At 46.5% G+C, this 14,896-nt stretch overlaps 1 protein-coding gene across 1 annotated transcript in view; it reads left to right on the top strand.

The window, feature by feature from the left end:
• Positions 1-319: 319 nt before the first annotated feature.
• The window catches only part of TMEM38B (transmembrane protein 38B), a 469,261-nt gene continuing 454,684 nt past the window's right edge, over positions 320-14,896 (top strand). The window contains exon 1 of the mRNA XM_030194322.1: positions 320-580. Within this exon, the coding sequence (XP_030050182.1) occupies positions 472-580 (109 nt within the window). The 5' untranslated portion in view covers positions 320-471. The remainder of the gene's footprint in view (positions 581-14,896) is intronic.

The following is a 14,896-nucleotide window of genomic DNA, read 5'->3' as shown; positions in this document are numbered from 1 at the left end:
TTAGGAAGGATTCAAAACTAATTATTACTCTAACCGATGAAACCGATACGTACTGTGTGCTGCATAAGCCGGCATGTTTGGAAAACAATAAAGAACGACAACGTGAATGCAGCAGCTCATAGGTTGGTTTGCTTTGTTTTGGGGAACGGCGATGAATACTGGTGTGCATGACCGGGGACCAGAAAAAGGGCTTCAGCTTCTTGACTTCAAATCTAGAACTCATTGGTGGGTGGGGCTAAAGGCAGTGGGCGGAGTGTAAGTTCATGCGGCGGGCCGGGCCTGGCGGCCGTTGGTAGTCGACGTTTCTTGTGCACTTTCTCAATCTGGCAGCAGGCTCCGCCTTGCTCTACCCACTTTCCAACTGCTAGGCCGGTAGCGGCGGAACCTGATTCTCTTTCTGTTCAGGATTTCCTGCAGTTGAGTTCTCCAAACTCCGCAACAGCAACACCATCCACCGCTTAAACTGCCGCTATGGAGTCTCTGCAACAACTGTCACTGCGCTTCTCAGAGATTTCCATGTTCCCCTTTTTTGACATGGCGCATTATCTGTCTTCAGTGCTGAGCCTGCGGGAGCAGCCAGGTGAGGCGCCGCTGCCGCTGGGTTTGTCACACCAACGAGAAGCCCCCCTGGCTGATCGTGAGGCACTCTTACTACAACGAGTGCCAGGTGGGAAATCGTGGAAGGAGCAAAAAGCAGCCAGTATAATTAAAATTTTCCACTTTGCAGAAAGCTTGTGCGCGAGATTATTAGATTTCATTATAGAAACAAAGTTTTCAACACTGGGAGGCTAATAACTTCTGAAAGTATAGAAAGATAAAAACATATCTTTGAGGGCCTTGTGGGTGTGAGCTCATAAACTCGCCCCCCTCCCCCTCTCTGGAATTTCGGACGCTTGCAAGTTTATTTTTAAACTTCCTTAAGTCAGATGTATAATTTTCTCCATTCCTCTTGTCATCCAGCTCACATTGGGTAAGAGCAGGTGAGCTGGATCCCAAAGGAGGCTGGTGGACTTTGCACACCTGTGATCACTGCTCTTTTTAATTGTTGAAAATACCCCAACCCCAGAGCTGGAAACAAGGAGCGGGGAGAAGCAGTAGTCTTTTTACTTGGCTGGCAGGGCTCAGCATCCCCACCAGCAAAGTAAAAGAGAATTCAGCAGGGGGTCCAAGCCCACATTTTGGGATCCAGTTGTTAAAGTAGCCATGCAGGGCCCTACTTTAACAACCGGCTCCCAAAATTCTTAAAAACTTAACAACCGGCTCTAGCGAGCCTGTGAGAGCCTGCTCCAGCACACCACTGCCCAACCCCCAAAACAAAACACTATTTGTGATCATCTCAAGTAAAGGAGTGTGGTAGCTGTGTTAGTCCACTCTTAAGGTTATCAATAGTAATCAAACAAAATAAAACATGGAAAAATAAAACATGATCATCTCAAGGAAAGTGACTAAAGTCACCAGAGACAAAAAAATGAGGCCTTAATGAATTTTGTCAGAGTAAACAATTTGTAATGCAACAATCCAAACCCCCATCTTTTTATGTGAACAAATACAAAAGTTATTGAAGTTCTAACTTTCAACTTTTTCAGACCCATGACATGAAAAAAATCAGCCATTCTAAACATTTTGGATCAGCTACTTTTAGTTACCTTTTCCTAGAGATGAACAGTTAATGTTATTAAATGTAACCGAGTGTGTTCACTGGATTTATTGTCCTGGCAAACCTTTAAACCAGTAATCTTTGCTGTTCTAACAGTGGGGACCACTTTGGGGAGAGGGGGCAGGGGACCGTAACGTAACAGCCAAGATAGTTGGGCAAAGTGGGGAAGGGGAATTCTGTCCGATGACACTGCTGGCCTGGTGGCTTCCCCCCCCCCCCCCCCCCAACAAGGTCTGCACCTCTACATTCCTTCTTTTCATAAGTCCATATCCCCCTCACACATTCTCCATCTGTGTCCCCCAGCTCCTTTCAAGTTGGCCTTTACTCCCCCCTTATATTTTCTGTGGAGGCTTCTGGAACAGCTATTCTATTTTCTTCCAGTACCGTGTGTGTGTGTGGTGGAAAGGACCTAGCTCAAATTTACAGAGAGCCAGATGATAGAAAACAGAAGAACTTATGGATGTAGTAGCAAGTCTGTGCCCAAGGCTCAGGGATAGGGGGGAGGGGGGGGGGGGAAGGGTCTGGGATTTTGTGATTGACTACTGTTATAGACTTATGATATATCACAAAAGTTCCTCAAACTTTAGAAAAAGGCAGACATGGTTTGTCATTGGTCCTGTCCTTAAGAATGTATTTTATACATAGGATGCTGTCAGTCATATTTCTTGTTCTCTGTTTTCTCTTTTTAATCACGAAAGTGTATACCAAACAATTTAGTTTAATTAGTACTCTTGCATTTCATATCTTCAGAGCTTTAGTATTTATAAAGCTTTTATAGTAAACTCCCTGCAGACTGTGAGCTCAGCTCTTCTGGGGAGCCCATTACAGAAGGAAGGAATGGGTGCAAGACAACACAAGTTAAAGAGAAATTACCTTTAATTTGGAAGTGATTTTTTTTCTCTGAATCCTTTTGTTTTAGCCTTTGAAATGTTTTGCTGTGTGGAACAAGTTTCTACTGATTGGGTTTCTGTCAGGTACTTGTGACCAGGATTGGCCTCTGTTAGAAGCAGTATGCTGGGCTAGATGGACCATTGGTCTGACCCAGTATGGCAATTCTTATGTTCTTTCATATTTTCTAATGAACTCTTACATTGGTTTATATAGCGTGATTGAAAGTGATGTCATCAATAAGGGACCACTCCTTTTATAGAAATTGATGATGTAGTTTGTGGTTCTGTTTTATTATACGTATTCATGTTGTATTTTTAAACTAGACTACAATTTAAAAATCTGTGAATGTTCATGGTCAGCAATATGTCTTTAGAAAAATTTATTGCTACTGTTAGAAATGTGTGAAATTATTTTTCAGTTACTAAACGTATTTAAAAGAAAGGATAAAAAGACATGATACTTTCTCTAGCTTTTAAGTCGAAGGTTACATAGTGCCTTATTACAGGATTCTTACAAAGCTAAACAATGAGAGCAAATTCCCATCTTTGCATGTTGAAGAATGGCCTTTTTTCAGATAGGCAGGGGGATTTTTGGTAAGTACTTAGTTATGATTTTGGTCAGGCTCTATAATTGTTTGATCTAGTGCTCTGTAATAGCCATTAAGTGGAACCATACAGCTTTTTTTGATCCATGATTGCTTTCTTCTACACTTGAAGTTACTATCCAAATTCATTTGTGATTTCTGATATTAGGTTGAGCCATGAACCGTTTAACTCCTTCACTAAACAGTTTTTCTCCAATGACAAGCAGGATGTGAGATTCTGACTGATAGATGATGTTACTGGAGGAGCCCCAGTATTGATGCTCCCTAGCGTTCTAGTTGAGCAGGGGGTTGCCTAGCGTTGAGGCTTTAGTTTCTTAAAAACAAAAAACACAAAAATCCTTTTTTTTTTTCCTTCTAGGGCATAGGGAGATAGAGCATAGGAGTCTGATCTTCCTCTCTATAATTTTACTTAAAAAAATGTAATTGAAAGCTGAAAAAGGACTGGCTGCTTTCTACTTGCTGTTTACCAAGTGCAGTCCATGGGTGAGTATGGGAAGCTGGAGAAGGATCGATCAGTTATCAGCTGTAGGCTAGTTACCAGTTTTAGTTTAGGGTTGAGTCTTTCTTCTCAGCTAGACCTCAGGGAGCTTAGGGAGGCAGCCAAATTGGTCTTGAAGAGTTAGCATACATTTCCTTTCATGTGCTCGAGGCACAGAACTGGCCTCAATTTTTGATGTGGCCAGCTGCTTGAAGAGAATTCTGGCTGCACTGTAATTGAGGCTCCCTTGGGTTACTCAAGTTCTGTGCCTGGTGAATGGCTACAGCCAGTCTAAAGCAAATGTTGCCAGCACGGTAAGCTTTGTGCATCGGGCCCTGAGACATCTTATCGTGGTGGGCTGTTTTTTTTTTTTCCTTCCTACTGAGGGGGAGCCCAGTGGTGAGGAGGAAAATGGAGTCTGGGCAGGATTGCAGCATTGTGGTCTGATTGTGTAGGCCCCTATTGCTGGTTAGTTTATCCAGATGGTATAGCCATTTTGGTAAATTTCTCCTATCCTCTAGGAATCATCTGGCCACTGGGTTGTGGTAAATGACACCCCACTACCACAGACACAATTTTTGGGTATCTCATTCTCTTCTAACTGGGAATAGAGTTTCCTTTCTGTCATGTTCAGATTCTTTCTTTATAAAGCTTTTACAGTAACCTGCTCATAAGCAGGTAAAAGAAGGAGAAATGTTTCTTCATCATCTTCTACACCTGCAAGCATAACCAAGTTGGGGCATTTGGAGGTCCTAAAAGTGGTGGAGTCCCATTCAGCTGTTGTTTCTTGGCATGAGTATTCTCTTGAACCTAACATATATGGCTTTTCCGTTCTGCCTATCCATACCTTCTCCTATCTCTTCCTCTCTCTGAGAGATCTATGTGCCTGTCACATGCTTTCTTGAATTCAGATAGTCTTTGTCTCCACCACCTCCACTGGGAGGCTGTTGAATACATCCACCAACCTTTTCTAACATAAGTATTTCCTTAGATTTGCTCCTGAGTCTATTCCCTTTCATCTTCATCTAAAGTTCCCTCTTTCCAGAGCATCAACTCCTGTACATTTAGGATAGAGGTATTTAAATACTTTTGTGACATATCTCCCTCTCCTGCATTTCTTCCAAAGTATTCACGTTGAGATCTTTATGTTGAAGACCACTGGCCATTTTAGTAGCTGCCTTTTGGATTAATTTGATCCTGTTCATATCATTTTATTTATTTACAGCAGCTTGGTATGGTAACTATGCAGCTTAGAAAACCAAAATTAAAAATAAGCAGAGGGAAAGAGGGACAAGAAGGAGAGAGCAAAGGGTGGGGAAGAAGAGGGAAAGTTAAGCACACAGGAGCTATCGACAGAATTGTACATAATACTCTAATTGGGGTCTTACCAGAGATCTACAGAGGCACTATTGCCTCCATTTTCTTGCTGGCCATTCCACTCCATCTACACCCAAGCATCCTTGACTTTTTCCATCATCTTTTCTACCTTTTGGGCCACATTAAGATCACCAGATATGAGGATCCCAAAGTCTGCTCATTCATGCACAGAACTACTTCACATCCTATACTGTACTGCTCCCTAACTTTTTTTTTTCGCAGCCCAAATGCATAACCGTTAATTTTTTATATTAAATCTTAAATGTCAAATTATAGACCATTCTTCAATCCTTGCTAGACTCCTCCTCATGCTGTCCACGCCATCACTAATGTATTGCAGATTTAGGTATCATCTGCAAAGAGGCAAACCTTAGACAGCCCCTTCAATATCATTTGCAGAAATGTTAAGAAGAACCAGTTCAAGAACTGATAGTTGTGGAACACCACTGGTAACGTCCCTTTCTTCAGTGTAATTTGTTGCCTTCCACGCAACAAATTTCTAACTGTCACTTTAGGGCCCATATCAAGGGCACACAGCTCCACACAGATAGATGACATATATCAGACTGCTAAAATCAGAGTACACCACATATAATCCCTTCTTATTTGTTGATTATTGCAATGGTATCTACTCGGTGCAAAGATGTGCTCCTGAAAAAACTACAGACAGCTCAGAATACTGCTGCCAGGCTAATTTATAGTGCATCTAGATTTGAAAGTATAAGGCCTCTGCGAGAGAAACTGCACTGGCTTCCTGTCAAAGACCGTATCACTTTTAAAATTTGCGCTCTGGTGCATAAAATCATCTATGGTGAAGCCCCTGCATACATGGACACCCTAATCAACTTGCCACCAAGGAACTCCCACAGATCCGCACAAATGTACTTAAACTTCCATTACCCAGTATATAACGGACTTAAATACAAAAGCACCTACCCATCAACTTTCTCCTACACTAGCGCTCATCTCTGGAATGATCTGCCTAAACTGGTGAAACTTACTACTGATCACCCTACTTTCAAAAAGCGCCTCAAGACCTTTCTGTATGGCAAAGCGTAGGCACCACTTCCGCCAGGCATCTCTACCTTCTGATCTGTCTTTACCCCGGTGTCACATTAATCACCGCTGCTCTTTCTCTTTACCTCGCTTTTGCCTTTTCCCCATTATACTTCTAGGACATTAATTGTTTGACCCCTGATTTGTTGTGTGTTTATGTAGATTGTTGTAAGCCACATTGGGCCTGCCCATGGGTGGGAAATTGTGGGATATAAATGCTGTAAATAAATAAATAAATAAAATATAGGGAATTTCCATATCATCAAGCTGATCAATCCATAGACTGGTGGGTTGTGACCATCTACCAGCAGGTGGAGATAGAGAGCAAACTTTTGCCTCCCTATATGTGGTCATGTGCTGCCGGAAACTCCTCAGTATGTTCTCTGTCTCAGCAGGTGGTGGTCACACACAGCAGCAGCTCTGGCTAGGCCTCCAAGCCTAATTCTTAGGTTTTGTTGAGTGCCTGGGGTTGAGGGCTCTTTTGAGCAAGTGCAAACCTGGTGGTGCCAGGTCCCTCCTTTTTTCCCCCCTCCCGCTGGCTCCGTTAAAAAAAAAAAAAATTTTGAACGTCCTTAAAGGCGTTTATTTCGACGTTTATTTAAACGTTTATTGCAGCTACTCACTGGGACACCAGGTCGTTACAGCTCGGAGCGGCAAGCAGGTAATTTTTACCTTTTTATAGCGGGCAGGGGGTTCCCCGATTCTTCTCCTCGTGGCATATGGCGTCGGAGGGCGAGGGCGCAAAGAGTCGCTCCCCGGATCGCTTGAGCGCTTCTAGAGGGGATGCGGGGGTCTTAAAGCCTGATTCGCCCTTGTTGGGTGACAGTTTCGTGACCGATGAATGTCCCGGTCCTTCCTCCGGCGTGGCGGTTTTTCCCGCCATAAACGCCCATCCCCCGCTCCTCGCCTCCGCCATCTTGGCCGGCCACGCGGCTTGGACGGCTTCTTCTTGGGCCGCCCTTGAGGTTGGAGACATTAATGCCATGAACACCCTTAATTTGGGCGACGGCACAAAAGCGGCTAAAGTTAAGCGCCGTTCTTCCCGCGCGGCTCCTTCGCGGAGTGTCGCGCCGGACGCCATTTTGGATGCGCAGCATGTCTCTCCCTCGCTCTTGCGAGCGCCGGTTGAGGGTGCGTCTAGGGCTGTAGCCCAGGCTGCGGAAGTGCACAGTCTGGGGGGTTTCTCCCCCGAGTTTGTTTTGCTGCTGCATCAGGCCTTCCTTATGCAAAACGCTGCCCCTGCTCCCTCGTCTGGTAAAGAGGTTGAGGTTCCCAGAGGTAAACGCCCTCGGGTTGATTCCCAGGCCTTGGAGGACTTTGTCTCCTCCGATGTAGATGAGGGCAGCGTATCTGAGTTCTCCCAACGGTCCTTTGCGGATTCCTTGGAGGAGACGGATCCCCGCTCGGATGGAGCGGATGACCCCTCTGCAGCGCGGCTTTTTAGCTCAGAGGATTTGCCCAACCTGTTGATACAGGCCATGGACACTTTGAAGATTTCCTCTCCGGAGGACGTCTCTCCCTCAGCCCCTGTTGGCTCTGCCATTATGCTGGGGACGAAGCGCTCCTATGTGGCCAGGGCGTGCCTGACTATGGTGCAGCGGGCTTCCCCCTCGGATCATTCCTTGAGGGCTGATTGGCCGGCCCTGGAATCGGGCTTAGCCTATTTGGCAGACTTGCTGTATGATGTCTTGAGGGCCTCAGCGAAAGGCATGGCTCAGACAATCTCTGCGCGGCGGTGGCTTTGGCTGAAACATTGGTCTGCTGACCACGCCTCTAAATCCCGCCTGGCTAGATTGCCTTTTAAAGGCAAGCTGCTCTTTGGGGTCGAGCTGGACAAAATCGTGACCGATCTCGGCACGTCTAAGGGCAAGAAGTTACCAGAGGTCAGGACTCGGGCTAGTACTCGTCCCGGTACCTCCAGAGGACGGTTTCAGGAAGCCCGTCGGTACCGCCCGGGCAGGTCGGGTTCCTCTGCCCCCCTCTTCCTTTAAGAGGAATTTCTCCCCCAAGCAGCATTCCTTTCGCAGAGACCGCCGTCCCGGAGGTGCTCCCTCCGGTCCTCCCCCAGGGTCTCGTACCCAATGACGGGGCCTTGGTCCACACCCCAGTGCAGATTGGAGGACGGCTGTCCTCGTTTCTGGGCGAGTGGACCACAATAACTTCAGACGCTTGGGTGCTGGAAGTCATCAGAGACGGCTACAAGCTAGAGTTCTGCCGACCCTTAAGAGACGGGTTTGTACTCTCTCCCTGCAAGTCTCCGGTCAAAGCTGTGGCAGTGCAGCAGACTTTGGACAATCTGATCCGCCTGGGTGCGGTCGTTCCGGTGCCAGAAAGTCAGCTTGGCAAGGGGCGTTACTCCATTTACTTTGTGGTACCAAAGAAAGGAGGTTCTGTCCGGCCTATCCTCGACCTCAAAGGGGTCAATCGGGCCTTGAAAGTGCGGCACTTTCGCATGGAGACTCTCCGCTCTGTTATAGCGGCAGTGAAGGCAGGGGAGTACCTGGCATCCTTGGACATCAAGGAAGCGTACTTGCATATTCCCATCTGGCCTCCTCATCAATGCTTTCTGCGTTTTGCAGTCCTGGGCCGACACTTCCAGTTCAGAGCCCTCCCGTTTGGGTTGGCTACTGCTCCGCGGACCTTTTCCAAAGTAATGATGGTCATCGCGGCCTTCCTGCGAAAGGAAGGAGTACAAGTCCATCCTTATCTGGACGACTGGTTGATCCGAGCCCCCTCTTATGCAGAGTGCGGCAAAGCTGTGGACCGGGTAGTTGCTCTTTTGAGCTCCCTGGGATGGATCATCAACTGGGAGAAAAGCCAGCTGCGCCCGACTCAGTCCCTGGAGTATCTGGGAGTTCGATTCGACACCCAAGTGGGCAGAGTGTTCCTGCCAGACAATCGGATTGTCAAGCTTCAGGCTCAGGTGGACCAGTTCCTAGTAGCCTCTCCTCTTCGGGCTTGGACTATGTGCAGCTGTTGGGCTCTATGACGGCCACGATGGAAGTAGTGCCCTGGGCCAGGGCTCATATGAGACCAGTACAACAATCTCTGCTGCAGCGCTGGACTCCGATGTCGGAGGATTATGCTGTGCGCCTTCCCTTGGACCCAGCAGTGCGCAAGGCGCTGAGCTGGTGGATGCAGACAGACAAGTTGTCTGCGGGAATGCCTCTGGTGACCCCGGAGTGGATTGTCGTCACGACAGACGCCTCTTTGTCGGGCTGGGGAGCCCACTGCTTGGGAAGGACAGCGCAGGGGCTCTGGTCTCCTGCAGAGGCAAAGTGGTCTATCAACCTCCTGGAACTCAGAGCCATTCGGTTGGCGCTTTTGGAGTTCATCCCGGTACTGGTGTTGAAGCCGGTACGGGTCCTGTCGGACAATGCCACGGCTGTGGCCTATGTCAACCGCCAGGGAGGTACCAAGAGCGCCCCTCTAGCCAAGGAGGCTATGAATCTATGCCAGTGGGCAGAAGCGAACCTGGAGCAGCTGTCAGCGGCCCACATTGCCGGAGTCATGAATGTCAAGGCGGACTTTCTCAGTCGCCATACCTTGGAGCCCGGAGAGTGGCAGCTATCTGCTCAGGCGTTCTTGGACATCACGAAGCGCTGGGGCCAGCCGAGCCTAGATCTGATGGCGTCATCGGCCAATTGCCAAGTGCCGCGCTTTTTCAGCAGAGGACGGGACCCTCGATACCTGGGAGTAGATGCTCTTCTCCAACGGTGGCCGACACAAGAGCTTCTCTATGTGTTCCCGCCCTGGCCCTTGTTGGGCAGGGTGCTAGACTGGGTGGCAAAGCATCCCGGCAGGGTAATCCTGGTGGGTCCGGATTGGCCCAGACGTCCCTGGTATGCGGACTTGATCAGGCTCTCAGTCGGCGATCCTCTGCGGCTGCCAGTGGAGCAGGGCCTGTTACATCAGGGTCCCGTGGTGATGGAGGATCCCTCCCCCTTTGGTCTTACAGCCTGGCTATTGAGCGGCAGCGTCTGAGACAGAAGGACTTCTCAGACAAGGTCATCGCCACTATGCTGAGAGCGAGGAAGCGCTCTACTTCTACTGCTTACGCCAGGGTTTGGCGTATCTTTGCAGCGTGGTGTGAAGCAGGCTCACTTTCTCCCTTCACTGCTCCAATTTCTTCAGTGTTGGCGTTCCTGCAAGAAGGTCTGGACAAAGGCCTGTCGCTCAGTTCCCTGAAAGTTCAGGTAGCGGCTCTGGCTTGCTTCAGGGGCCGCCTGAAGGGGTGCTTCCCTGGCTTCGCAGCCAGATGTGGTGCGCTTTCTCAAGGGAGTTAATCACCTGCACCCTCCTCTGCACTCAGTGGTGCCTGCGTGGAATCTCAACCTGGTGCTAAGAGCATTGCAGAAGCCGCCTTTTGAACCCTTGTCGAGGGCATCTCTGAAAGACCTGACGTTGCAAGCAGTCTTTTTGGTGGCTACCTCTTCAGCCAGAAGAGTTTCCGAGCTCCAGGCACTCTCATGTCGAGAGCTTTTTCTGCAGTTCACTGAGGCAGGAGTGACTATTCGCACAGTGCCTTCCTTCCTGCCCAAGTTTGTTTTTCGCTCCCATGTGATTCAGCAGCTCTGTCTCCCTTCCTTTCGTAGGGAGGTCTACCCAGAGGAATACTCTGCTCTCAATTTCTGGATGTGAGACGAGTCATCATCAGATACTTGGAAGTGACCAATGATTTCCGGAAATCGGATCATCTGTTTGTCCTGTTTTCAGGTCCTCGTAAGGGTCTGCAGGCTTCTAAGCCTACAGTGGCAAGATGGGCAAGGAAGCCATTGCAGCGGCTTAGGTGGCCGCGGGGAAGGCCCATACCTTTGCCAGGCATTACCGCTTGACTGTGGCTGCTCGGGCGGAGGCCCGGTTTGGAGCTTCAGTGTTGCGGTCAGGGATTTCTATGTCCCGCCCTGGGTGAGTACTGCTTCGGTACATCCCACCAGTCTATGGATTGATCAGCTTGATGATATGGAAGGTAAAATTATGTATCATACCTGATAATTTTCTTTCCATTAATCATAGCTGATCAATCCATAGTCCCTCCCAGATATCTGTACTGTTCATATTCTGGTTGAATTTTAGGTTCAAGTTTAGCCTTCAGTTACTTCAGGAGGACTTCGTGTTCAAATTCTTCTTTCACTTGGATTCTTCAAGAGTTGAGACGAGTTTGTGTTACAGTGAGCTGCTGCATTCCTCTCCCCTCCGTTTTACGGGGCTGGATTGAGATTTAAATTCTGCCGGCACTCCCTCCCGCTTCGTGCGGCTGTAGGGCAGCTTTGTACCCCTCCCGCTTCGGCGGTGTTAGGGTCAGTCAGCTCCTCCCGCGGTTGCGGTTGCAGGATAAGCCAGATCCCCCCACATCGGCGGGTGTGGTGTCCCTCCCCCGCTCCGCGGGGATGAGCTGGACGGATTCCCCTCCCCCACTTGTGTGGGGATGAGCTGGGTTAATTCCCCTCCCCCGTTTCGGCGGTGGTGAGCTGGGCAGAGTGTCCCTTCGTGGGTGTAATTCTCTAAGTGCTGTCCTGCGGATGGAGCTTTGATATCGACATACTGAGGAGTTTCCGGCAGCACATGACCACATATAGGGAGGCAAAGGTTTGCTCTCTATCTCCACCTGCTGGTAGATGGACACAACCCACCAGTCTATGGATTGATCAGCTATGATTAATGGAAAGAAAATTATCAGGTATGATACATAATTTTACCATTGTCTTAACAAACATAGTAAAACACCTCGATGGGAATTAACCATTAACTGAGTTTGCTGTAGGGTCTTAATTATCAAATTACATTGAGGAACCTAATCTGCATAGTTCTCAGCATGGTTTTCGATCGTTTCATAGTACTGATACCCTGTTGATGTTCTTAACATCTGAGGTAAGACTTATTTTGTGCTGTGGTGGAGAGATGATCTTGCTGCAGTTTGACATCTCTGCCACCTTTGATACTGGCAACTATGATATTTTACTAAGCATGCTATCAGAATTCAGCTTCAGTGGCTTAGTATTTAAGTGGTTTGGATATTTTTGTAACTTTTGTAAAATAAATTATCTGGTTTTAAAGGATGGCAGATTTTCATTTTCATGGGTATCTCCTTGTGGTGTTCCTCAAGGCTTTTCTATCTCTCCACTTCTGTACAACTTATACATGAGCTCCCTCAGTCAACTTTTGTTGAAATCTGTTGCGCTCATGTTATCCTTTACAGATGATGCTTATCTTTCAGAAACTTGGTTGGATCATATAAGTTCTTTGTTAGAAACATTGCATTGGTTGCCTGTAAGGACTTGGGTCATTTTTAAGGCACTTTGTTTAGTATTTAAGCTTTTGGAGGGTACTTGCCCTGAAGGTGGATCTCGATGACTGTGTTAAAATCTAGGACAATCTTGAAAAGATGTAATAATTACTGTTAGCTTAAAATGTGCGGTTTAAAGCTGCTTTTTTCTCAATCATTTTTTTGTCTTAGCTGTTGGTTATTGGAATAATCTTCCTTTTGAATTAGGCTTGCTGGGGAGTGAACTTCTATTTTGCAAAGCCTTAAAAATATATTTGTTTGTTAGGCCTGGGGGGGGGGGGGGGGGGGGTTGTTAGTTTCTTCAAATTTTGTAATTCCTGACGTTTGTCATCAGTTTTTTTTTTATTTTAAATTAGATGTGGTAGACGTGTTAGTCCACTTTTAAAGGTAATCAACAGAAATAGAACAAAACAAAACATGTAAAAGAAAATAAGATACATACCTTTTTTTATTGGACATAACTTAATACATTTTTTGATTTAGCTTTCGAAGGTAGCCCTTCTTCGTCAGATCAGAAATAAGCAAATGTTGATAGATGATATGTACGTGAAACATCAAAGCATTGCAGTGACAATCTAACAGGATGAGGGTGAGTTACGTGAGAGACAGGAAAAGCTGGATTGATGAGGGACAGGGAGATATGCATAGAGATAAGAGGGTGAGTAAGCAGTACAATTTTATGGTTTATAATTGGGTTAGAAAACCCAGATCTTTAAGTCCTGTCTGGTCGGTGTCAAAATATTTAATCATTCTAACTCAAAGGTCTTACGTTCCTGTATTCTTACCATAAAATCACTGGTACAGTGTTCTGGTTTTGTAAAGTGCTGCCCCACAGAGGTGACATCCTGGTTGGTACAATTTTTCATATGATGTCTTTGTAAATTAAATCTCTTCTTTAGCATCTGACTTGTTTCTCCAATGTAGCACCCTTCATTGCATTTTTTACACTGAATGATATATACCACATTGGAAGATGAGCATGTGAAGGATTCCTTAATGTTGAATATTTTTCCTTTGTGAATGACTGTGGAGTCCTGTGAAATGTTTTGGCATAGTTTGGAGCTGGATATATTGCAAGGATGTGTTCCACTCTCCTTTTTGAGTCTGTGTTGGGAGCTCACTTCTAATTAGCTTGTGTCTTAAGTTGGGTGGCTGTCAGAAGGCCAGCACTGGTGGGGATGGGAATATCTCTTTCAGTAATTCATCCTCCTGGAGTAGTGGCTGTAGATCTTTTATGATTTTTCTTAAATTTTCCAGCTCTGGGTTGTATGTCACTACAAGGGGGATTCTGTCTGTGGCTTTGTTTTCCTTGTACTCTAGCAGATTTTCCCTGGGCGTTTTGAGGGAGGAGATTATTTTGGGGTTATAGCCTTTCTGTTTGAAGGATTCAGTCAGTATTTTGAGGTGTCTATCTCTGTCTCCTGGGTCAGAGCAGATACGGTGGTATCTTGTGGCTTGTCTGTAAATAATGGATCTTTTTGTATGTGAAGGGTGGAAGCTGGAGTTGTGGAGGTAGCTGCATTTGTCTGTGGGTTTCTTGTATATGGATGTTTGTATATAGCCATCATTGATTGAGACTGTGGTGTCCAAAAAATAGACTTTCTCTGGGGCAGTACTCAATTTTGAATCTGATTGTAGCATGGTATGTATTGAAGGAACTGTAAAATTGTTTGTTTCTTCTCCCTCAGTCCAAATCATAAAAATGTCATACCGGTAGTATTTTAGGAGTTTAGTCTGGTATATATTCAGAAATGTCTCTTCCAGCTCAGCCATAAAGAGGTTAGCATATTGGGGTGCTGTCCTGGTGTCCATCATAGTGCCCATGATTTGTAGATAGATATCATTGTTAAAGCGGAAATAGTTGTGAGTTAGAATAAATTTGATTAATTCTGTGATAGTTTCCGGTGAGTATTGATGGTCCAATGTGGATGATTTTAGGAGTTTCTCACATGCAGCTATGCCATCTGCATGGGGAATGTTGCTGTATAGTGATTCTACATCCAGGGTGACCAGAAGGGTACCTGGTGGTAACTGCTTGATGTTTTTCAATTTATTCAGAAAATCTGTGGTATCTTGTATGAAGCTGTTTGTCTTGTGCACGAAAGGTTTCGGAATCCCCTCTATACGTTTTTTTACAGATTGACTGGCTGTGCTATAGCTCTGTCTCTGCACTTAGACTTAGCAGCTCTGTCTCTGAATCTCCCCCACAAATTCAAACTTAGTGGGTGTGACCTGATTCTCTGTTAGAGGGAGCAGCCTTATAGCTAACAGTTTTTCTTGACAAATCCACCTTTTTTACAGATTGACTGTGCTATAGCTCTGTCTCTGCATAACAGAAACCTGGCTCTGCCCTGATGACTCTGCTTCAGTCGCAGCCCTCTGCCATGGCGGTTATCTTTTTTCACATACTCCTCGCCCTGCTGGTCGCGGGGGCGGTGTTGGACTACTTCTCTCTCCCTCCTCCAAATTTCAACCCCTTCTCCCACCTCAATCTCACTGTTTTTCCTCCTTTGAAGTCCACTCTATCCGCCTTTTCTCTCCTCTGCC

The sequence above is a fragment of the Microcaecilia unicolor genome, chromosome 2 (assembly GCF_901765095.1).
Source record: "Microcaecilia unicolor chromosome 2, aMicUni1.1, whole genome shotgun sequence".
NCBI classification, from domain to species: Eukaryota; Metazoa; Chordata; class Amphibia; order Gymnophiona; family Siphonopidae; genus Microcaecilia; species Microcaecilia unicolor.
The sequence above is the reverse complement of the archived record's forward strand: the minus strand, read 5'-3'. Positions and strand labels throughout refer to the sequence as shown.